This window comes from Chionomys nivalis, chromosome 16, assembly GCF_950005125.1.
Source record: "Chionomys nivalis chromosome 16, mChiNiv1.1, whole genome shotgun sequence".
Classification (NCBI taxonomy): domain Eukaryota; kingdom Metazoa; phylum Chordata; class Mammalia; order Rodentia; family Cricetidae; genus Chionomys; species Chionomys nivalis.
The window spans coordinates 27,533,646-27,556,071 of NC_080101.1; the positions used below are offsets into that span (position 1 = coordinate 27,533,646).

General features: G+C 50.1%; 2 protein-coding genes across 8 annotated transcripts; both read left to right on the forward strand.

Annotated features, from left to right (window-relative positions):
- Nucleotides 1-873: 873 nt before the first annotated feature.
- Atosb (atos homolog B) lies at nucleotides 874-13,918 on the forward strand. 6 transcript variants are annotated; one of them, XM_057791121.1, is made up of 9 exons: nucleotides 874-893; nucleotides 9,429-9,574; nucleotides 9,817-10,785; nucleotides 11,327-11,385; nucleotides 11,563-11,668; nucleotides 11,791-11,949; nucleotides 12,163-12,231; nucleotides 12,325-12,500; nucleotides 12,674-13,918. In XM_057791121.1, exons 3-9 carry the CDS (start codon nucleotides 9,892-9,894, stop codon nucleotides 12,825-12,827), a joined length of 1,617 nt encoding a protein of 538 aa, XP_057647104.1. In that variant the 5' UTR covers nucleotides 874-893; nucleotides 9,429-9,574; nucleotides 9,817-9,891; the 3' UTR covers nucleotides 12,828-13,918. The 6 variants fall into 6 exon arrangements, with proteins under 6 accessions (XP_057647104.1, XP_057647101.1, XP_057647103.1 ...); XM_057791118.1 differs by lacking the exon at nucleotides 874-893 and adding an exon at nucleotides 1,216-1,350; XM_057791120.1 differs by lacking the exon at nucleotides 874-893 and adding an exon at nucleotides 6,316-6,348.
- Nucleotides 13,919-14,894: 976 nt separating this feature from the next.
- Nucleotides 14,895-18,438, forward strand: Stoml2 (stomatin like 2). Of its 2 annotated transcripts, none has more exons than XM_057790633.1 (10): nucleotides 14,895-15,046; nucleotides 15,272-15,409; nucleotides 15,858-15,957; nucleotides 16,093-16,151; nucleotides 16,438-16,539; nucleotides 16,683-16,817; nucleotides 16,921-17,065; nucleotides 17,186-17,265; nucleotides 17,476-17,604; nucleotides 18,176-18,438. In XM_057790633.1, exons 1-10 carry the CDS (start codon nucleotides 15,002-15,004, stop codon nucleotides 18,302-18,304), a joined length of 1,062 nt encoding a protein of 353 aa, XP_057646616.1. In that variant the 5' UTR covers nucleotides 14,895-15,001; the 3' UTR covers nucleotides 18,305-18,438. The 2 variants fall into 2 exon arrangements, with proteins under 2 accessions (XP_057646616.1, XP_057646617.1); XM_057790634.1 differs by having other exon boundaries at nucleotides 15,028-15,164.
- The last annotated feature ends 3,988 nt before the right edge of the window (nucleotides 18,439-22,426 follow it).

Sequence of the window (22,426 nt, forward strand, 5' to 3'; positions counted from 1 at the left end):
AAAAAAAATCCCTCTGTGTCTTACCTCCCTACTTTCGATACAAGGTCACACATTTCCTTGAGCCACCTCAACAGAAACAGATGTGACTCCTACTGCCCATTCCCGAACCCAGACCCGACCATATAATTCAGCTAAACTGTAACCCCACTCTTCAGATTCTTCCACTTTTCTTAGACCCCTGTTATTCCTATACACTATGTTGCAAACCTCTCGGATATTCGTTTTTTTTTTTTTTGGTTTTTCGAGACAGGGTTTCTCTGTGGTTTTGGAGCCTGTCCTGGAACTAGCTCTTGTAGACCAGGCTGGTCTCGAAATCACAGAGATTCGCCTGCCTCTGCCTCCCAAGTGCTGGGATTAAAGGCGTGCGCCACCACCGCCCAGCTAACTCAGAGTCTTTACAGAGGCTCAAGATCCTCAAGAGGCTCTTTCACACCAGCAAGAAAACATCGGGAACTCAAGCATTTGGGAGGAGGGAGGAGGCAGAAGAACGGCGAGTTAGAGGCCAGTTTACAGTAAAATGGGACACTTAAAGGAAAAGAAGAAGATAGAAAAGGGAAGGAGAAGGGAGGGGAGGGGATGGAAGAGGAAGGGGGGGAGAGAAGAGGAGGGGAGGGGAGAGAAGAAGAGGGGAGGGGAGAGGAACCTAGAAAGAGAGTTTATTGAGTTTTGGCCGGAGCTCCGGCTCCCCAGCCGCGGCGGGATCTGGTCATTTTGGGGTTGTAACTGGTCAGGCAAAACCCCGCCCTCCTGGACCTGTCATCACAGAAGCCGCACGTGGCCGGGGTGGGACCTCAGACGACCTGCAGCCGTCACTTTGTCTCCTCCGTCATCTGTTGGGGCAGCCGCCGCCAATCACAGCCTGCCGACCCGGGCCAAGGAGCGTGTGTGCCCTGGTGAGGCAGGCGGGAGAAGGGGCGGGGGATAAAAGTCACTGCAGTCCAGAGGGGACAGTGTTCACGTGAAAGGGACATGGAAGGTGTTCCACCAGGCAGTAATCCAAGGGGTTGGGTCCTGATGAAAGGCGGAGAGAACCAAAGGGGGCGGGAATCAGAGGGTGGTGCTCAGGAAAGCAGAGGATCCTGGGGTAAAGCAAAGAAGACGAAAGGGGCGCGGTTATGGAAGGGGCGTGGTTTCTGCTGCAGAGGAGGAGTCTGAAGGATTAAAGAACCGGGGCAAGGGGGACAAACCCGGGGGAGGTGGGAGCTGGGACAAGGGAGAGGGTGGGCCGGGCTTTGCGGGGGCGGGGTTCGGACCCAAGGGGCGAGGTTTACAGGCCCAGGAGGCAGCTAAGGCTGCTCAGTCACTGCTCCTACTACCTTCTCAAGTGCAACAGGACCCACGGAACTACAGGTGTGGGGCGGGGTGCGCGTGGAAAAGGAGGAAAGGCCAAGGGTGGGCTTGGGCAGACCCGAAGTAGGACCACCGTTAGCGAAGAAAAGAATTTGGAGATTGTTGTTCTGGAGTGGATGATGCGGAATTGGGGGAGCAGTTAGGGGTTCAGTGTGCAAGGAGGTGCACTCTCTAGGGGCTGTTGTGGGGGAAGGGCGGGAGTGCTTTGTGAATTTGGAGGTTAGGGTTAGAGAAAAGGATCGCTGTCTGATGTGAAGGATTAGAGGTGATACTTGAGCGATTTGGAGGAATTTCAGGAGAACGGGGGTCTATGTGATGGAAAACTGGCTGGTAGTCCAGCATATGGGAGAGTTGGTGGGGTTGTGTGGAGAAAGAGGGGTGGGTTGTAGGGTACTATGTGAAGGGCAGGAGTTGTAGGCACCCCTATTGGGGAGAATCCTAATACTTCTAGAGAGTAACATTCTATCTACTGCTTTGTAGGGCCTCCAAGAAGACATTTGTGGTCTGTGTTCTAGGTGTGAGGGTGCTGAACTTAATAGAACAAGAAGCTAATCTAGTGCTGGATGCTGAGCTCCTAACCCCTCCTTCTGACTTGTGTACACAGAGAGCAGGCAGGCCCTGCTTGCCTCAAGGGTTTGTGTGACTGTGACTTTAGATCCTACTTCGAATCTGTCTAGCTGAGGCCAGGACACCATCCCCAACAAGTATCTCTCGGGACCCTTTCTGTCACTGGGTTCCTGTCAATCCCCAATCTAGTTCCTGTTCCTACAGAAGCCTGCTTTGGTCTCTGCCCACCCCACCCCACCCCCTGCCCTGCCCTTATGCTCTGGGTGTGCTCATTTCCCACTTCCTTCCTCACACTGGGGCCTGGCCTGGTTCTTGCCAGTCTAGGATCTGTGACCTGTTCCAGACTTTGTACTTAATGTTCAGAGACCCTGGTGACCAGCATGGAGGCTCAGATCCCACCATGCTACTACCACCAACACCTCGGCCAGGAAATCCCAAGTGACTGGAAGCCACATTTTACCTCTTGCCAGAAACTGATTTCTCTACCTTTGTCCTTCCCTGGGTGGGGAATTACAGGATCCTCAGAAATTCTGGGGGCTCTCTAGAGAGAAATGCTGAGAGGTAGTGAGGGTTCTGTATGCTTTGAAAGGTGGGCCACTGCGGTAAGCGTGATCTGGGAAGGGATGAAAGGTTCTAGCCCAGCTAGGGGATGAAGAGAGAATGGCTCCCTACACTCTGGGTTTGGAAGTAGACTGTCAGAACACAAAGTGGGGCCAAGAGAATCAATGTGGTGCCACCATTCTTTTTGCCTCTGGATTGGCTTGGGGACGGTGGGAAAGGGCTGTCTTCCACACCGTGACTGAACGAGTGTGACGGTGTTGCTGAAAAGGGGCCCTAAGCCAGCCTCCTCACACAGCCACCCAGTTGCTGAGAGCCTGGCTGAGGAAGGGAGGGGTGCTCAAGACAGACAAAGCCATGGGGTAGGGTGGGGTAAAGAAGGGCCAACTAAAGCCTTTTGAGGAGGCACTGATTTCTATGGCAACACTGCTTCCCAGTCGCTCTTTATCAGAGGGAGGCGGGCCTAAGGCAGAGGCATTCAAGCTTCCTCTGGGCTAGGGCATTTTGTGCGAGTGGGTGGGGCATAAAGAGAAAAGCCACCAGTTTGCTATGCTGAGTATATAGCCTTTCTGCTTTGCTCCCAGCAGCAGGAATTCAGTTGCTTGTCCTCTGTGATGGACGTGAGTGCGCATTAGCCATTAGGATTAAAAGGCCAGGGTTGCAGATGTCCTCAGTGGTCACTGTTTAATGGAATCCTTATTTTATTTGTCTGTTTGGGGTTTTGGGGTTTTTTTTTTTTTAATTTTGGACTTGGGGACAGGGTTTTAAGTAACCCAGACTGTCCTCAAACTCACTATCTCACTATGTAACCGATGATGACTTTGAACTCCTAATCTTTCTGTGTCCTCCTCCCAAATGTTGGGATTATAGATGCATGCCACCAAACCCAGCTCAGAACCTCTCCTTTTAAATTTGCAAATTTGTGGTCAAAGAAACTGGCTTCTTTCCTAAGGCTACTTGATGAGAGAGCAGGAGTTAAGGTTTAAGTTTTCAAATTGCTGTTCAGTATCTGGGCCCACTGTTTTCGGCACAAAATTTTATTGAATACCTACTGTGTGCCAGACTCTGAGAATGTTAGCACTGAGAACAAAGTTGCTGTTCTCACGGATTTGCCAGTAAGAAGGAAAAGAGAGAAAAAATAACACAAACACATGTGTATGCTTGTGAGAAATTAAATTGAGGCGCAGCCTTGAATCCCAACACTCAGGAGGCAGAGGCAGGTGGATCTCTGTGAGTTTGATGCCAACCTGCTCTACAGAATGAGTTCCAGGATAGTCAGGGATATGCAGATTTCTCTGGGTAGAAGCCCTGTCTCAAAACCAAAACAGAAAAAGTAACACCCCCCCAAAAAAGAACTAAACTAGTGATAACTGCTATTTATTTTAAGAGGGGGGTGGGCAGTAAGGCGAGTTAGCTCGTGAGAGCACCTGCTGTGCAATCCTGATGACCGGATTCCTGTCCCTGACCTCATAGTGAAAGAAGAGAACGAAATTCTCCAGGTTGTCCTCTGATCTGCCCTCACACATCATACATGCATATACCTGCATCATCATAACCAAGTAGAAAATGTTTGTTTTTTTAAGAGAGGGTCTTATTACATAGCCTTGGCTTGCCTGGGGCTCTGTGTGTAGGCTAGGCTGGCCTGAAACTCCCAGAGATCTGCCTGCCTTTGCCTTCCTAGAGCTGGGAATAAAAGCATGTGCAATCATTCCCAGCAGTGAATAATTTTTGTTTGTTTGCTTTTTGAGACAGGGTCTCTCTGTGTAACCCTGGCTGTCCTGGAACTTGCTCTGTAGACCAGACTGGCTTCAAACTCATTAAAGGCAGTAAAGGCAGGCAGATCTCTGTGAGTTCAAGGCTACACACACACACACACACACACACACACACACCCCTAACAACCATAACCAAATATTAAAGTCAGGCTGTGTCTAGGTAATCCCAGCACTCCAGCAGCAGAGGCAAGAGATTACCAGTGTTAAATACAGTCTCAGCTACTAGATACCCTGTCTCAAAGAAACAAAGCAAAGACAATAAACAAAACACCCAATAACCTGTAGTCCTAACCTTCTGGAAGCTAAGACAAGAGGATCATGAGTTCAAGGTTAGCCTAGGTTACACAGCAGGATCTTTGCTCTAAAACTCAAAACAACAACAAAAATGCAAGCTCAGAGTTTAGCGCAGCTAGGTATGACCTCATGCATGATTGCACTTCTTTCCCCAGGGCACACTGAGGCCTGGAATATTTTTGATTCTGACTCCTTTAACATTACCCCCTGATTTTTGTACAAAGCTGAAGATTGAGAGTGTAGGATAGTAAGAAGAACCCAGCAGAGCTGCTGAGGGCTTTTCTGAGATGATCTCTGTCTCTTCTGTCTTCTTAGAGAGCTTTACTAAGCAAACAGGTTCACACTTTGATATGCTGCAGTTTTGCTAGGGCTTTGGCAATTTTGTCAGTCCTGCTGCTTGCAGCAGGGAGGTCAGTCTTAGGGAAGTACATCCTTTTGGGGGGCTTCCTGCTCATCAGAGGTAAGGAGAAAGAACACTAGAAAACTGTTGTTTTCTGTAGCTAATCATAGAGCACAGAGAGGAAGCAGGGGGAAAAGGGGTGTCTCTTTTTACAGTTCAGTTTCAACTGACGGTCCTGGGGGCTCATAGCATAGGCACGACAGAAAAGGACCTTGGGCCTTACTGGGCCTTTAAACTATGACAGAGTGAACTCTACTTCTTTTGGCTCTGGTTCTTGTTTCCTGTTTCTGTGACTGGCCGGGAGGAAAGGTCTGATTTGGTGATGACCTGTCTGACTCGCTGTTGAGTTCAGAGGACAAGGTAGACAAGACTATCCATTTTCCTAGGTTATCTCCAGAAAAGCCCCTCTAAAACGTGTCTGTGAATGCCCGGTCCTTGCAAAGATTCCACCTGGTTATGTGCAGAGCCAGAGGACAAAGGTTAGGGATGCTGATTCTGCTGCCACTTGATTTGGCTGGACAGGGCTGGGCCTGGGGCCCAGTGACTCAGGAGGAGGTTAGTGAGACCGAGAGAGCTGAGTCATGAAGACCAGCTTCGTCTCAGGAGTGACTCTGGGTAGAAGCCTCTTTAACTCATTTCTTAGGGTGCTGTGCTTCCTCAAACAGAGCAGAGGCCTCTCAGCAAAAAGTGCTTCAAAGCCCAATCCAAGAAGAGTTTCGAGATACAAAGAATAAGGCCTGAGTCCCTGAAATTTGAACATATTCCTGTCTCAGAAACCAGAAATTCCCTGGGATTAGAAGCAAAGACCAAAAAGAAAAGAAAAGAAAAAAAAAGAAAAGAAAAAAAATGAGGGGGGGAAGGAGGGTCATCTTTCAGTATGGATGGAGATAGCCTCTGATGTTAGGTCTTTTTCTTCCCCTCTGACCTGTAGGAAGCTTACTGGATAGCAACAACCCTCTCACTTGGAGCTCTGTTTAGGAATGCTGGGAGAGGGGAATAGGCTTGGAACCTATCTAGTCTTGGTTTTGGTATGAGAAGAATAGGCTGGAGCTTCCTAGTGGAGAAGAAACGTTTGTTGAGACGGGTGAGGATGAAGTCTGAAAGGGTTAAATGACAGGACGGAGAATTACTTGGGTCTTGGACAGAAAAAAAAGGGTTAAGAGGGTGGGCGGGGCAACATTGGGTAGGCCTGCCCTTATGTGGACCAATAGATGTGCGCCCCTTGGAGAGGGCGTGATTCACACTTGAGGTTGCTGAGAGGCTGGCCTCCACTGGGCCAATGAGCATACTTGTTGCCCAAAGAGGGTGTGGTCTGAGGGGGGCGTGGCAGCCGTGGTCGCAGTGGCGGGGGTGGCCGGGCGCTGGGCGGGGCGGGCGGCCCCATCAGCTGGTAGGAAATGGCCTGTGAGTCAGAGGGGCAGCGGAGTCTGCGGCGCGGAGCCGGGGCGGCCCCGGGGAGGGACCGTCGCGGGGAGGGGTGCAACAGCGGCTAGAGGGGCTTCGGACGCCAGGGCCCGCTAGTGTTGCACACGAAGCTGATCAGAGAAGAGCCAAACAAGAGCAAGGCTCTCCGCCTAAGCCACCCTTTGTCTGGGTTGGGGGCCCGTAACAGGGGAGACTGGTTATCCGAGGGGAGGGACCGGGACGGGACGGAAGGGCCCGGAGCAGCGGCCACCGCAGCGGAGCCAATTTGGGAGCGGGGTGAGTGTGTACTAGGTGGAAGGTGCAGATCTTCAAAGCCTCTGCAGGTTATGGGGCCTGCCCCAGGTTGTGAAGAGGAAGGGAGTGAGAACCGACCTGGGAAGCTAAACGGGGGTGGGGGATCGTCCAGAACAAGGAGTCCAGGGGCCAAGGTGAGTCTACTCGTTTGAGTTTGAAGGGGTTGCTGAAGTCTGCTCCCTCTCTCTTAAGGGTGAAGGACTCTAGGTCAGGAGCCAGAGGGAGGGTGAAAGCAAAGGCTGACCTTCCTACTCACAGTGGTGGTCTTAGAACATTTACCGTAGCGTGTGTAGCCATGTGTGAGGACAAAACGTACAGCAGTGAGCAGCAGTACTCTGCATAGGATAAGAGTGAAAAAACACATGGAGAAGAATTCTTCCCGGAACACTCCTTGGTCAGGGTGAAATGGGTGTCGTGAACACTGAAGGGAAGGAAAGAGTGAGCCTAGGTGTTCTCCCTATACTAGAACCTCTCCCACCTCCTGGGCCTAACAAGTATCTGAGGGTACAGACCTCATGGTATTCTGGGACTTGTTGTTTTTGCTGGCCTTGTTCTCGGCATGTTGGGAGCTGTAGTCCTTGGCAGCCACAGTCTCGCACAGCTGTTTAATGCCAGCTGCTGCCCATCCCCTGCATGGAGGGTGAGGTTTGGCTTATCCTGGTCTGTCCCCCCTCCCTGCAATCCTGCCCCATGAGTCAGCTTGAAGCCATGGTCTAAAGCCAGACTGGCTGGGTGGCAGAGGAGTGAATCTTCGAGCGTCTCTCAACAGGGAGGGAACTAATGGGCTCTGGGTTAATGAGCAGATGCCAGGCATGCTGGGGTCAAGTAGAGCATCATGCCATCACCTGACTTCCTCGAGGCAAGGACTCGGGAGGCCAACTGAGATGACCTGGAAATTGGGATGCTAAGGAAAATGCCCTTCTTGAACTGGGTGGAGAATAGGAGGGCAGAAATGAGAACAGACTGTACTCTCTTACCACACTGCCGTTATTAGTGCTCTCTTTCTAGCCATCTCACCCACCACCAAGGACCAGAATACTCTCAGGATCTCCATGCTAAGGAGGTCTGGGGAAATGGGAACGTGTGACCTGCAATGATGGGGGTTGTTGACACAGGAGAGCTTTCCAGTCCCTAAGTGTAAATGTCTCCTTTCTGCCTCCTACCACCACATCTGCTGTTGCAATTCTTCCTGTCCTCGGGGAGGCTTTCTCTGCTCTGTCAGAACTGCTGCCCAGCTCACTAGGGCTGGTATTTAGGCTTTTTCCAGGCTTGTGTGTTTCTCCTGAGCTTAAAACTGGGCTTGTCCTCAGGTCTGGCATGATCAAAAGTGAACAGAAGTATTTATTGGGTTGCAGGATATGGTGAACATCATGGGGAAGTCTCAGAGGAGAGACCTTCAGAGGGGGTGGACTTTGAGCTATCCAAGGAAGGGGAGTGGGAAAGAGGATTTTGTTTAGTTTGTTGGAATTTGTTTCTTGTTCGTTCTCTCTCTCTCTCTCTCTCTCACTCACTCAAGACAGGTTTTCTCTGTGTAACCCTAACTTTCTTGGAACTTGCTCTGTAGACCAGGCTAGCCTGGAACTCAGAGATCCAACCGCCCCCCCCCCCCCCCGAGTGCTGGGATTAAAGGTGTGTGCCACCACCGCCCCAGCTTGTTTTTTGTTTTGTTTTGTTTTGTCTGAGACAGGGTCTCTTGTAGCCTCAGATGACCTTTGAACTCTCTGGTGTAGTGGAGGCTGGATGTAACCTGGTTTTTGTTGTTTCTTTTTTGTTTTGTTTGATTTTGAGAGAGATCCTCAAAGTGTAGCTAGACCAGACCTAAATTCAAGATCCTCCTGCCTCAGCCTCTAGCATTATGCTAAAGGGCGCTGTGGTTGGTAGTGCTCACAGGCTGCTGAGCAAATAAGAATGGCCGTTGGGACAGCTGACCTTCAGCTCGACAGTCTCATCACTGTAATATTGGCTTCTGGCCCAGGAATACCACTTTTGTGCCTGGGCAGCACAGAGAAATGGTTTAGGTTTTTTGAGTATTGGTTGTGCACTGGGGGAGGGGCGTGGAGAGATTCTCCTGTTGTTTCCAGTCCACTGCCTGCTGCCTCCTTATCTCTGGTGTGCAGGGCCTGGGGGGAGGGGTGAGAACCAGAAGGTGCCTTCCCACCAGGTCCTCTCCTACCACTTGTTTTTGGCTGGATTTCTTTTCTCTTGCTAAGAAGACAGATTGCTGGGGGCAGTTGGGGTTTCAGACATGAAGGGCTGGCGTGGAGTTGATTTGAGGCTTGTAGGTGTGTGATGGGGTGTGACTGTCTTCACGACCTCTGCCCCCTCTGCCCGTGGCGCTCTCGGGTGGCATTTGCCCCTTGGGATAGACGTATGGAAGTGGGTTGTGTAACTGGGTGGCCTTGAGTAAGAGAGGTAAATTATTGCCCTATCCACCTACTAGCTGACATGGTATCTCTGATCTTTGGGGATTCTTATCCCCTATTGGCCAGTTGCCATGATAGTGACCCGGATGAATGGTTCATCTTGCCTCTACTCTCTTACCCCTAATACAGTCAGGCACGACTTGCTTCTTTGTTGACTCCTCAAGTAGCCCAACTCTTCTACCTGGGCCCTGGGTCTCAAGTCTGCCTCTTCTGTTTCAGAAAAGCTTGTGGCAAAGGGGGAGGATGTCTTAGTGTATGCGCTAATATAGTAGCCCATATTAATGGAGGGATCTTTACCCTTGGCTTCAGGGATCCTGACTTATATTTTCTCTTTGCTTTCAGGGTCCAGCTGAGAGTCCAGGAGCTGCACGGAATGGTGGCAGTCACCTTGCCAGTGCAGTGGGCATGGACCAGACTGCAAGCTAGAGGGACAAGACATCAGACAGGAAGAACAGACACACACCTAGGCTTGAGGCGTCTTCATCGGGGTAATTTCCAGGAAGGAGGGAATAGCAAGTTCAGTAAGACTCTGGAGCAAAACGTGTCCACCAGCCCGGCCTGGAATTCTGAGAGTAGCCTCTGAATTACTTTAATCTGTCCCAGGATCAGTCAACTTTACCTCCACACACTGCTCAAGATCTCCTGCTGAGGATGGAGGAGGGTCTGAAACTTGGCTGGAAGAAAGAAAAATTCTTGATTTCCCCTGACCTCCTTTTCTTCTCTTTTACAGATGTCCCCAGGCCCCCCAGCCCAGGCCCAGCATAAAGGCCGTGTGGGGGGCCCCCCCTGACCCAAGGGGGGCTTCATGCGCCACGTGCAGGCAGAGCCGTCTCCATCCTCAGAGCCAGAGGCTGGCCCTTCACAGCCTCCAGTCAGACAGGGGACCCTCCAGGGTGGCCTGCTCATGGGCTACAGCCCAGCAGGGGGGGCGACATCCCCCGGGGTCTACCAGGTATCCATCTTTTCCCCTTCAGCTGGTGCCTCTGAGCCTCCTAGGGCTCTGAAGCGGCCCGCCCCTCCTACTGAGGGTCCCTGGGAGCTGAAGAGAGGCCCTGGGCTGGGGACCAGAGAGAGACTACCCCCTGAAGAACCATCTACTGTGGGACCTTTGAGCCCAGAGGGACTGGGTCTGGGACTGGGTGTGGCCAGCCAGCATTTTTCCCATCATGGCCTCTGTGTTGTGGAACAGGGAGGTAGTGCCACCTCACCTTGGACTTCAGGGACCCAAAGTACCCCCTGGCCCTCTTCAAATACTTCCTGCAATACTTTGCACACCAGAGACTGGGCTTTCCCAGATCAAGGGGGAAAGGGGTACCTGGGGGAGTCTCCAGGGCCAGGCCCTTCAGGCCAGCTGCACACACTTGACACTGATTTGCACAATCTTGCACAAACAGGGGGTAAGAGCCCAGTGGCTAGGGTGGGTAACGGGAGCAGCCCCTGGCCTAGGGAGTCCCCTGGAACTGCCAATGGGCACAGTCCCGAGCACACACCCCCTGGCCCTGGACCTCCAGGCCCCTGCCCCACCAAGCGAAGGCTGCTGCCTGCTGGAGAAGCCTTGGATGTCAGCTCTGAGGATGAGGGGCCAGCCCCTCGGAGGCGCCGGGGAACCCTGGGCTGCCCTCTTGCTGCCAATAGTTCTGATGCCAAAGCCACACCCTTCTGGAGCCACCTGCTGCCTGGGCCCAAGGAGCCTGTTTTGGTAAGCCAGTGGATGAATTCATCTATTCTTTTATTTAATTTTCGTTCTTTGGAGACAGGGTCTTATGTATCCCAGGCAAGCCTAGGTTGCCAGAGATGACCTTGAACTTCTCCACCTTCCAAGTGCAGTGTTGGGATTACACAAGGCTTGTGCCACCCCCACCCCACCGTATTGTCAGTGGTGCTGTAGATTGAACCCAGGGCTGTATGCATGCTACGCGAACACTCTAATCAACTGAGCTATAACCCCAGTCTCTTGGTCTTGTTTTTTGAGACAAAGTCTCAGATAGCCTAGAGTGACTTCAAACTCCCTATGCAGCCAAGCATGAGTTCTTCATCCTCCTGCCTCTGTCTCCTGAGTGCTAAGATTACAGGCATATGTTACCATATCCAGCGTACTCTCGGCACTTTTAAGTGGACATTTGTGTAGGTGAAGGTGGCAGAGACCTATAGAGATGTTCTCCAGAGAACTTGTAGTAAGTCCTTATTCCGAAATACGTCAGGTCTTCATGCCGTCTCTCTTCCCAATATTTTCACCGTAGGACCCAACAGACTGCAGTCCCATGGGGCGGAGGCTGAAAGGTGCCTGTCGCCTGAAGCTGTAAGTGACCAGATCTCGCTCTACCCTGGCCATGAGAGCACAGGCAGAAGTCTGTCATTTTCCCAACACTATATATAGTAGGGAGCCCTGGGGAGTGGCAAAGAGTGGGGCCAAGGTTTGGATATAGGACTATCCAGACTACTCGGAGCAACCCATATGTGCCCCTTCTCTTACCAGAAGCTCCCTTCGAAGCCTCCGGAAGGGGCCAGGCCTGCTGAACCCTTCCAGTGCCTCCCCCTTTCCTACCCCTGCTGTCAGCCGTACCCTGCTGGGCAACTTTGAGGTAACTCCTTTTGGCCTTTGTGGTTAGGGGTTCCTGGGAGGAATTCAGTGGTGGAGTGTGGCTCAGACAAAGGAAAGAATTGGCGTCACTCTCAGACTGTGTCTACTCCCCCCCAATACCAGGAATCATTGCTTCGAGGACGCTTTGCGCCATCTGGCCACATTGAGGGCTTTACTGCAGAGATTGGAGCCAGTGGGTCTTACTGTCCCCAGCATGTCACGCTGCCTGTCACTGTCACCTTTTTTGATGTTTCTGAGCAAAATGCCCCAGCCCCCTTCTTGGTATGACCCCAAAGTTACCTGAGAGGGTTTGGGGGTAGGAGGAGTGGGAAAAGGTATGCCTTACTTGTTCTTCTTCTAAGAGTTAGGGTCATGTGGGCAAAACTCTACTATGGGGTGATCCTAAGTCCAAGGGGAGACATTACAGAACAGCCAGGGTTTAGTGCGCATGGTTCTCTACTTCCTAGCCTGGCTAATGGATATTGATCTTCCCAGGGTGTTGTGGACCTGAATCCTCTGGGGAGGAAGGGTTACAGTGTGCCCAAGGTGGGCACCATTCAAGTGGTAAGTGAGAGAGTGGTACCCAGAGGGAGTTGATGTGGGAAGAGAGGAAAATTAACCCATAGACCCTGCTGACTTGGACTGCCATGTCCCCAGACCTTATTTAACCCCAACCAGACTGTGGTGAAGATGTTCCTTGTGACCTTTGACTTCTCGGACATGCCTGCTGCCCACATGACCTTCCTGCGCCATCGCCTCTTTTTGGTGCCTGTAGGTGAGGAGGGAAATGCTAACCCCACCCACCGCCTCCTCTGCTACTTGCTGCACCTCAGGTAAATACAGGCTCCCGGGAATGCTGGGGAAATCCGGGTACCTGTCCCACACTGACTTGGTCGGCGCTGTCTGTCCCGTACTGACATGGTCGGCGCTGTTGCTGTGTGTCCGGTACTGACTTGGTCCGCGCTGTCTGTCCCGCACTGACTTGGTCTGCGCTGTCTTCCCCTAGGTTCCGGAGCTCCCGCTCAGGCCGCCTAAGCCTGCATGGAGACATCCGCCTGCTTTTTTCCCGCCGGAGCCTGGAGCTGGATACAGGGCTCCCCTATGAACTGCAGGCTGTGACTGAGGCCCCCCATAATCCACGTTATTCACCTTTGCCCTGATTGACATCATCTTAAATTAGGTGGGCCCAAAGCCTGCCTAGCCTGCTCCATCCTGGACAGGGTAAACCGTGGAGAAATGGTGAGAGCCTCTTCAGGCTTGAATTAAAGTCCTCACCACGCTCACACCCAAATTAATTATTTGGGTGTTTAAAGCTTCTGATCCTTCCATACTCTGTCTACTCTGGGTCCTCCATGTGCCTGTCCCCTCCCTTGGGTTTTCCAGGCCAGCTTAGGTAGTAGGGAGGAACCAGAGCTACCCTGAGATTGTCCCAAGTTCCTAGGCAAGTAATGCCAGTGTTGCCTCCCTGTCCTGGGCAGGGGCCACTTATTATTTTATTTATTTTTAATTTATAATTTATTCAAATTGGATGGCCTTGGTGATCTCCCAAACCTGATCATTGGCATCACCCCACTCTCAGATACTGCTCCAACCTCAGGACTTGAAGAAGCTGATGTTGGGGCGAGGGAAGAACTGCTCTCCCTCGGCTGAGGGCGGAGAGTGGATTCCAGAGGAACTGAGTCACTAGCCAAAGACTCAGCTTCCTGCATTCTCCTCTATTCCCTTCCCTTCCCTCCCCTCCAATCCATCTTTGAAAGCTAATGTGATTGTGTGTGTGTGAGTGTGTGTGTGTTTGCGCATGTGTAAGTGCTCATGCAAATATACGCATGCACACAAACTTGGGTTTGTGTGGGTGTGTGTGTGAGGGAGAGAATGTGCATGTATGTGTAACATAGGGGTTCAACCACCCCTTACTTAGGGCTTCAGACTCAGTTGTCCCTCTCCTCCTGCCTGTGTTTCCTTGCTTTGGGGTCCTGACTGAGGAAGGTGTCCAGGGACAGAGTCAGGCCTAAGGACTGGGGAGCCTCCTCTCACCTGACCAGACTCTGACCCACCTACCTCAGCTGGGATGAGGGGTGCCCCTCTTATTCGGTCATGTGGTTTCCAGTTACCACATTCTCCACTCAAGACTCTGGCCCAGCCTCAACTGTTATCCCTTGGGGCTTGACTGAGGGGAACAAGCATTTGCTGAAACTTGAAAACAAAACAAAAAACAAGAAAAAATCGTACCTGGTACATTTTTTTAGAAAAAAAAATAAATTCTTGTTTGGAAACTTGAACTAAGTTCTACTTTTTTTCTGTGTTCAGAGGATGTGGATGGAGAGGTAGGGCCTAATTGGAGCTAGAACTGTTCTCTCTTCTAAAGAGGAAGCAACAGGCTGCTAACCCCGTGGGATCTTAGGCGAGGTCGGGCTGATTCTTGGAGCATAGTCCTATTCCTCTTCATATGATAAGGGTTGGGGGTGGGAGGGTAGAGTGAAGCTATAGAAGCTAAACTCTGAGGATCTGGATTCTTACACTAATTCCCTAGGTCACTTTAGCCTTTCAGAACCTCATTGTCCTTGTATGTCGAACAAGGATGAGAATGATGGTAATACAGGCCGTTTAAGGGATGTATTCGAGAGTGTCAGAGATTGAGCAAGGTGACATGCTCCAGACAAAATTAAAGACTGAGGGTCTTTGCTGGCCTCTGAACGTAAGGAAATCACGCCTGACAGTATCTGGCTCAGAAAATATGGAAAGAACTGTTGACGCCTTGGGAAAAGAAGGAAGAGGGAAAAAAAAAATCTCCGCCCAGTCGTCAAGCAAAGTTAGGCCTCCTAGTTACCATGACAACAGGAATGGGGTCAGTCCCCAGTGGGTGGGTTGGGCACAACAGCCCGACTACCCAAGAATGTTACTATGGCAACCACGGCAACTCGTCAGCGCCAAACCACTGATTGTTATGGTGACAGATTAGGGCAGTTATACGAGCTGGGGAGTAAACTGAGTCACGGCTGTGGATACAGAATTTGGTGGGGTATGTTTCTGTACCACTTTCAGACAATTACCTCAGTTTCGACTACAATACCCAGGAACTTCTTGACACCCAGAACAAACCTGCAGCCTCGGGCTCTCTCTTCAAAGTCTACGTTTCCCAGGGAACGATTTGACGTACGCTCTGCTAAGTACGCCGATTGGGGGGCCGGGACGGACGAGGGCAAAAGTGGAATGAGACGCCGGAAGTACGTCGGGCGGAGTGGAACATCAGGAGGAAGGGCTCGGGTTTAGGCTTCAGGAGAGACCGCTCTGCCCCACCTCTCGTTGGTTCCGGAGGTCACTGAGGCTGTGGGAAATGCTGGCGCGCGCGGCGCGGGGCACTGGAGCCCTTCTGCTGAGGGTGAGGACGAGGCAACCTTCTTCAGAGGCCCGGGACAGAAATCACCTGGGTCCTCAGCTGGGAAGGAGCGGGATTCCAACTTTGGGGAAGGACTGGGGTCAGAGGTCATGGTCCCCACGTGAGTCATTCTCCGGGGATCCTTGGGGGTCGCGATTTAGGGATATGCCTTCCGAATAGAAGTGGGATTCCGCGCCGCGTCCTCAGTCGACTCTGCTCTTTCTTCAGGGCTCTGTGCAGGCTTCTGGCCGCGCTCCGCGCCGCGCCTCCTCTGGACTGCCCCGAAACACCGTGGTGCTGTTTGTGCCTCAGCAGGAGGCCTGGGTGGTGGAGCGGATGGGCCGTTTCCACCGGATCCTGGAACCTGTGAGAATCTCTTTTGTCCTCCTCCAGCCAGCCAAGTGATCTTACTCATGTGGGAATGGGACTTACCCGAGGCCTGTCTACACTTTTGCCTTTTGACTATTAGGGACCATTCCTAGCAGGGACCGGATCTGACAGAGCCCCTGACCATCACATCCGTGTTCTGCTGCTTTCCTTTTACCCAAGTATTCCACAGGCTGCATTCTTGAAGCTACCCTTCCTCTCAGCCTCACCTGTCTGCCTAAAAATGCTGGCTCCCATTCTCTTGACATTCAGTGGCCTAGTCTTTCATCCTTGTGCTCTTAGGTTTCCCTATCAGTGACACCTCAGCCTTTGAGGACACGTCCTGGTAGAAGCTATCGCTTTCCTGGGTTCTGTACATGACTTTTTGCTTACTCCAAACTTAGCTTGGATTACTCCCACTGAGAATCTATGACTTTTTTTTCCCCAGGGCTTGAATATCCTCATCCCTGTGTTAGACCGAATCCGATATGTGCAGAGTCTCAAGGAAATTGTCATCAATGTTCCGGAGCAGTCGGCTGTGACCCTTGGTGAGAGACACGGGGTGATGGGGATGCACTAAGTGCATTCGGATGTGATTGCCATTATCTGGGGCTTAGGAAAAAAGAGCTGGTTGAGACAAGAGGCCTGACTACCTTCCTTTTCTCTTTCTTTTGCTTCTGTAGACAATGTAACTCTGCAAATAGATGGAGTCCTTTACCTGCGGATTATGGATCCTTACAAGGTATCTGTCCCGGCTTTATCCAGCCTTCTCAACTGCCCCTCATTAAAATCTTGCATTTTCTTTTCTTTTTTTTTGTTTTTTTGTTTTTTTGTTTTTTTTCGAGACAGGGTTTCTCTGTGGTTTTTGGAGCCTGTCCTGGAACTAGCTCTTGTAGACCAGGCTGGTCTCGAACTCACAGAGATCCGCCTGCCTCTGCCTCCCGAGTGCTGGGATTAAAGGCGTGCGCCACCACTGCCTGGCCAAAATCTTGCATTGTCATTTCTTACCCTATACTTGCCTTTTTCAGGCAAGTTATGGTGTGGAAGACCCTGAGTATGCTGTCACCCAGTTAGCTCAGACGACGATGAGATCAGAGCTTGGCAAACTCTCTCTGGACAAAGTTTTTCGAGTAAGCAGATCTGGGCCCGAGGGCTTGGGGGCACATTCCTTGCCCTGCCAGAGCTTTTCTGGAGATGAGGATTAGCCCGGGACCTTCCCAGTTTAGGCTCTTGATAGCTACAGTGACTTGTACCTGCTCATATTTATCCCTAGGAGCGGGAGTCCCTGAATGCCCACATTGTGGATGCCATCAACCAAGCTGCTGACTACTGGGGTATCCGCTGCCTGCGCTATGAGATCAAGGATATCCATGTGCCACCCCGAGTGAAAGAGTCTATGCAGATGCAGGTGGGGGACGGGGTCAGAATCCCCTACTGTGGTAGATAGAGTTGTAAGTCTTGGGTAGGGTTCCCCCTGGCTTCTTCTTGATGGGGGTCGTTGGGGCTTCCAGGTAGAGGCAGAGCGGCGGAAACGGGCCACAGTTCTAGAGTCTGAAGGGACACGAGAGTCAGCTATCAATGTGGCAGAGGGGAAGAAGCAGGCCCAGATTCTGGCCTCGGAAGCAGAAAAGGCTGAACAGATAAATCAGGCAGCAGGTGAGTAGCATAGAGGCTGAGGGAGAACACAGCTTGGGTCTGAGAGGTAAGTGCTAGAGCAGGAACTTTGGGGTACTCTCATTTCTTGGGTCAAACTGTCTTTTTTTTTTTCCCTTCCAGGAGAGGCCAGTGCTGTTCTGGCCAAGGCCAAGGCTAAAGCTGAAGCAATTCGAATCCTGGCTTCAGCTTTGACTCAACATGTAAGAGGCCAATGGGTGGGAATGGGTTAGGAACAGACAGTTAAGGGTTCTGCTCATCCACCCTTATGGAGGTTCCTGACACTGTGGACTCTATTAAGCCAGACAACATGAGCTTTGTATTAGGATTTGTATACTGCTTCTCCAGGAACCTGACCTTTCTTTTCTCTCCTTAAATTTGTGACCTTTGATTTTAACCCCCTGTGCCCACAGAATGGAGATGCAGCAGCTTCACTGACTGTGGCTGAGCAGTATGTCAACGCGTTCTCCAAGCTTGCCAAGGACTCCAATACAGTCCTACTGCCCTCCAACCCCAGTGACGTCACAAGTATGGTGGCTCAGGTTAGAGTTCTTTGAAGACAAGTGTACAATAACAGTGTTAGAAACTAAGAATGGAAATCCCCACTCAGTCCTGCAGATACCTGTACCAGTGTTCTGAGTCACCCCGGGGTGATGGTTTGCAGGATTCTTATCACTGACTGCAATGCTTAGGAAACTTGAAGGAACAAGAAAAAAACAAGGGGCTGGGGATGGTGGTACATGCCTGTAATATCAGCACTCAGGAGATGCAGGAAGTTCACAAGCGAGAAACCTATCTAGGCTCCACAATGCAACCTTGGCTCAGAAAAAGGGGAAGAGAAGGATGAAAGAGAAAAGGGAGCCGGGTGGGGGTGGCACACGCCTTTAATCCCAGCACTTGGGAGGCAGAAGTAGGTGGATCTCTGTGAGATCGAGGCCAGCCTGGTCTACAGGAGCTAGTTCCAGGACAGGCTCCAAAGCTACAGAGAAACCCTGTCTCGAAAGGAAGAAAAAGAGAGAGAAAGGGGAAAACAAAAGGAGTTGAGTGGCTCCTGTTTGAAGTCTGGAGCAGATCTTCTGTAGTGTCCTGATGGTTCTCTCCCTCTCTCTGCAGGCCATGGGCGTATATGGGGCTCTCACTAAAACCCCAGTGCCTGGAGCCCAGAACTCCAGCGAGAACAGCAGAGATGTCCAGGGTACAGATGCAAGTCTTGAAGAACTGGGTAGAGTCAAGCTCAGTTAAGGAGATGGCTTGGCCAGGGAGTCTGGGGACAGGAAACTACTCTCAGATTCTGGCTCTAGCCTCCCTGCTAAAATTTTAGTTTTTATTTTTTTATTTGAACTTAATAATCATGTAATAAACTTATCAGCGGCAAATTGGAAACTGTCCTTTTTGATTAGGGAATGAAGTTAGAAAAATCACTCATGCTTTCTTTGGATGACCACTCCCAACCTTCAGCCCAGGCAGGTCTGGGGAGCTGATTCTCCTCAAGAATGAACTTCACATAGCTGGGCGGTGGTGGCGCACGCCTTTAATCCCAGCACTTGGGAGGCAGAGGCAGGCAGATCTCTGTGAGTTCGAGACCAGCCTGGTCTACAAGAGCTAGTTCCAGGACAGGCTCCAAAAAACCACAGAGAAACCCTGTCTCAAAAAAGCAAAAAAAAAAAAAAAAAAAAAATCCCAGCAGGATTATGAGTTCAAGGCCAGATTGAAGTACTTAGTGAGATCCTGTCTCAAAAGCAGCAGCAATAAAGTTGAACCCCAGTGGCCTCTGCTTTCCCCGGAATACAAAGTCAGGTAGGGAAGTAGACAGTGATAGAAAGTCATAAACAGGGCTGGGTTACCAGGGGGCTAAAGCCTCTTGCTGTGCAAGCCAAATGACCTGGTTGGATCCCTGGAACCATGCAAAAGCTGGAAAAACCATTTTTTTTGTTTGTTTGTTTTGTTGTTGTTTTTTTTGTTTTTCGAGACAGGGTTTCTCTGTGGCTTTGGAACCTGTCCTGGAACTAGCTCTGTAGACCAGGCTGGTCTCGAACTCACAGAGATCCGCCTGCCTCTGCCTCCTGAGTGCTGGGATTAAAGGCGTGTGCTACCATCACCCGGCTAAGAACCAGTTTCACAAAAGGTGTTCTCTAACTCACACGCACACCGTGGCACATGCACATACATATAATCATCTTTAAGTCATAGTGCTCTGATGAAAGAACTAACGTAAGTTAGCTTGGGTTCCAGGAAATGTCAATGAAAATGACACCATAGCTTAGATATGGAGGGAAAGAGACCCATCTGGTGATCTGGAAATGAAGTGTGTAAACGCTGAGAGGCAGAGCACATCTGGCTTATAAACAAGAGAAAGGAACTGCTGTGGCTGGGACAGGTAACAGAAGCAAGAAGTAGCAACTGGATATATTTAACGGGAAAGGAAGAAGTATATTTGTAGGACTGTAGATAATCTGTAGATAGAGTGCCCCATATTTACTAAGAAACCAAAAGAAAATTGAGTTGTTTTTCCTGCCAAGATACAACTCACATATACAAATTGCCCTTTTTGTTGTTTCTGGAGGTAGGCCCTCTGCGTAGTCCAGGCTGACCTTGTGGTATACCTGCTTTCAGCTTTCAAGTGCTAATACAGGTATGTGCCGCCATGTTCAGCCAACTTACCCATTTTATGTATGTTAGGCTTTTAGTTAGCTAACTACTTACTGTTTTTGAGACAGTGTTTTGTGTGTCGCAGACTGGCCCCAAACTAGCTAGCCTCTACCTCTCAAGTGCTAGGATTGCAGGTATGTGTGACTATACCAGATGTTATGGAGTGCTGGAGATCTAACTCAGGGTTTTGAACATCTTCCATCAACCAATAAACCCAGCAGATCTTAATATTCTTAGAGACTGTGTAAGCACACATTTAGAACGTAGACCCCTCCCTACGCACACTGCCGCATGCGCATGCCAGGTTTTGTTTATTCCCTAGTGGAAATTTGTGTTTTGATCTTTTGGTAATTATAGATGCTACTTTGGATGTTTACACATAGGTGTTTTGGTTTTTGGAGACAGGGTTTCTCTGTGTAGCCCTGGCTATCCTAGAACTCGCTCTGTAGACCAGGCTGACTTCAAGCTCACAGAGATCCACCTATCTCTGCCTCTTAAGTGCTGGGATTAAAGGTGTGCACCACCACCTGGCACATACAGGTTTTTATTTAGATGTATTTTTATCTTGGTGTGTAGTTTCTCTTTGTTACTGTGATAAAGTGCTCTGGTAAAAACATTTAAAGGAGAAAGGTTATTTAGCAAACAGTTTCAGGTCACAGTCCATCGTGGCCCGAAAGTCAGAGCAGTGAGAACAGGAGAGACGGCTCAGTGGCTCAGAGCACGTACTGCTCTTGTAGAAGACTAGAGTTCATTTCCCAGCCCCCACAGCAGGGGAACTGCAGCCTTACATAACTCCAGCTCCATCAGAATCCGACACGCCAACCTCCATGAGGCACATACACACAAACACATATAACTAAAAATAAACTAAAAAAAAAAAAAATTTGAAGCAGTTTTATTATTTTGGGTTTTTTTGTAGCGGTGGTCACATTACCTCTGTAATCAGAAGAGAACGATGAATGTATGCATTCGTAGCCTGCTCACTATTGGCCTACTCTTAGTCTGTTCAGGGTCCCCTGCCTAAGGAATGGTGCCATCCACGGTGGACATGTCTTCCCACCTCAGCTAACATAACCGAGATAATCCCCACAGGCGCGTCCAGAAGCCCATCCCCCAGGTGATTTTAGATTCTGTTGACAGTTACTATTAAGCATCACCCCTGGGTAGCTATGTAGGCGTGGAATTTCTGGGCAATACATCAGCTAAACCTTTTGAGAAGCTGCTATGCCATTTCACAGTTCCGCCCGTGTGTGAAGGCTCCAGTTTCTGCACATCCTTGCTAGTACTTGTCACCATCTTTCTTCCTCTTTGTGGGTCTCTGTTGGCACAGGCTGGCCTTGAACATGTGGTGATCCTCCTCCCTGAGTCCTGGGATTACAAGCAAGCATTCCAGCTATTGTTTTCTTTGGTGTGCTAGGGACTGAACCCAGAGACTTGTGTATGCCAGTCCAGTATTCTACTGCTGAGATACATCCCTTGTCCAAACTAGGATGGTTAAAATGCTACTTCTAGCACCTCCCAGATGGCTAATGATGTTATGAATCTTTCCATGTGTTCACTGGCTATGAGTATCCTTTTTAGAGAAATGTCTAGAGGCCCACTGTTCACCTTTAAATTGCATTATTTGATTTTTATTAATTAGATTTTTTTTATATGATGAGTGCTTTTGCTCACATGTATGAATATGTACCATATGTGTGCCTGGTGCCTTTGAGGTCAGAAGAGGGCTTTGGGTCTCTTGGAACTGGAGTTCTGTATGGTTTTGAGCCATCATGTGGTTGCTGGGAATTGAACCCAGGTCCTCTGTAAAAATAAGAGCTCTTAACCACTGATCCAACTTTCCAGCCCCTATTAATATATTTTTAAGATTCAGCTAACAGTTTTTTGTGTGCCACCACCGCCCGGCCAGCTAATAGTTTTGAGAGCAGTGATGGGTGCTATCAACTGGAATCAGCTAAAAACAGAGGAGGAAAAGGTCTTTTCCATGCCTTATGTGCATGTATCCATGTTTCTGTATGTGTGTGGAATAATCCTCCATCTTTATTCCACCTTACTCACTGAAGGAGGGTCTGGTAATTAAACTCAGAGCTTGACAATATGAATAGTCTAGCTAACCAAATTTGACCCCAGAAGTGCTAACAAAAAATAGGCAGAGAGCCGGGCGATGGTGGCGCACACCTTTAATCCCAGCACTCGGGAGGCAGAGGCAGGCGGATCTCTGTGAGTTCGAGACCAGCCTGGTCTACAGAGCTAGTTCCAGGACAGGTTCCAAAGCCACAGAGAAACCCTGTCTCGAAAAACCAAAAAAAAAAAAAAAAAAAAAAAATAGGCAGAGGCAGGCGGATCTCTGAGTTCGAGGCCAGCCTGGTCTACATAAGTTCCACAACAGCCAAAGCTACATAATAGAATAGACCTTACTCAAAAAATGAACAAAAGACGGCTTATGGTTAAGAGCAATTGCAGCACTAAATGCATTTGGTACACTAATATATCCAGGTACACAAAACACATTCACATAAAATAAATGGATTAAAAAAAGTGTTCCATAAATTTGTTTTTCATGTTTATGTACACACCCGTCGTCCTCCCAATCCTCCCAACTCTTAGAACTTCGCTCAAACTTGCCAGCCTTCCACCCTGGCGCCGGCCGGCAGGTGGCGACGAATCTCCCGTAGGGCGCTCTGTCCGATGTGCGCACCTCTGTGGTGTCAGGCT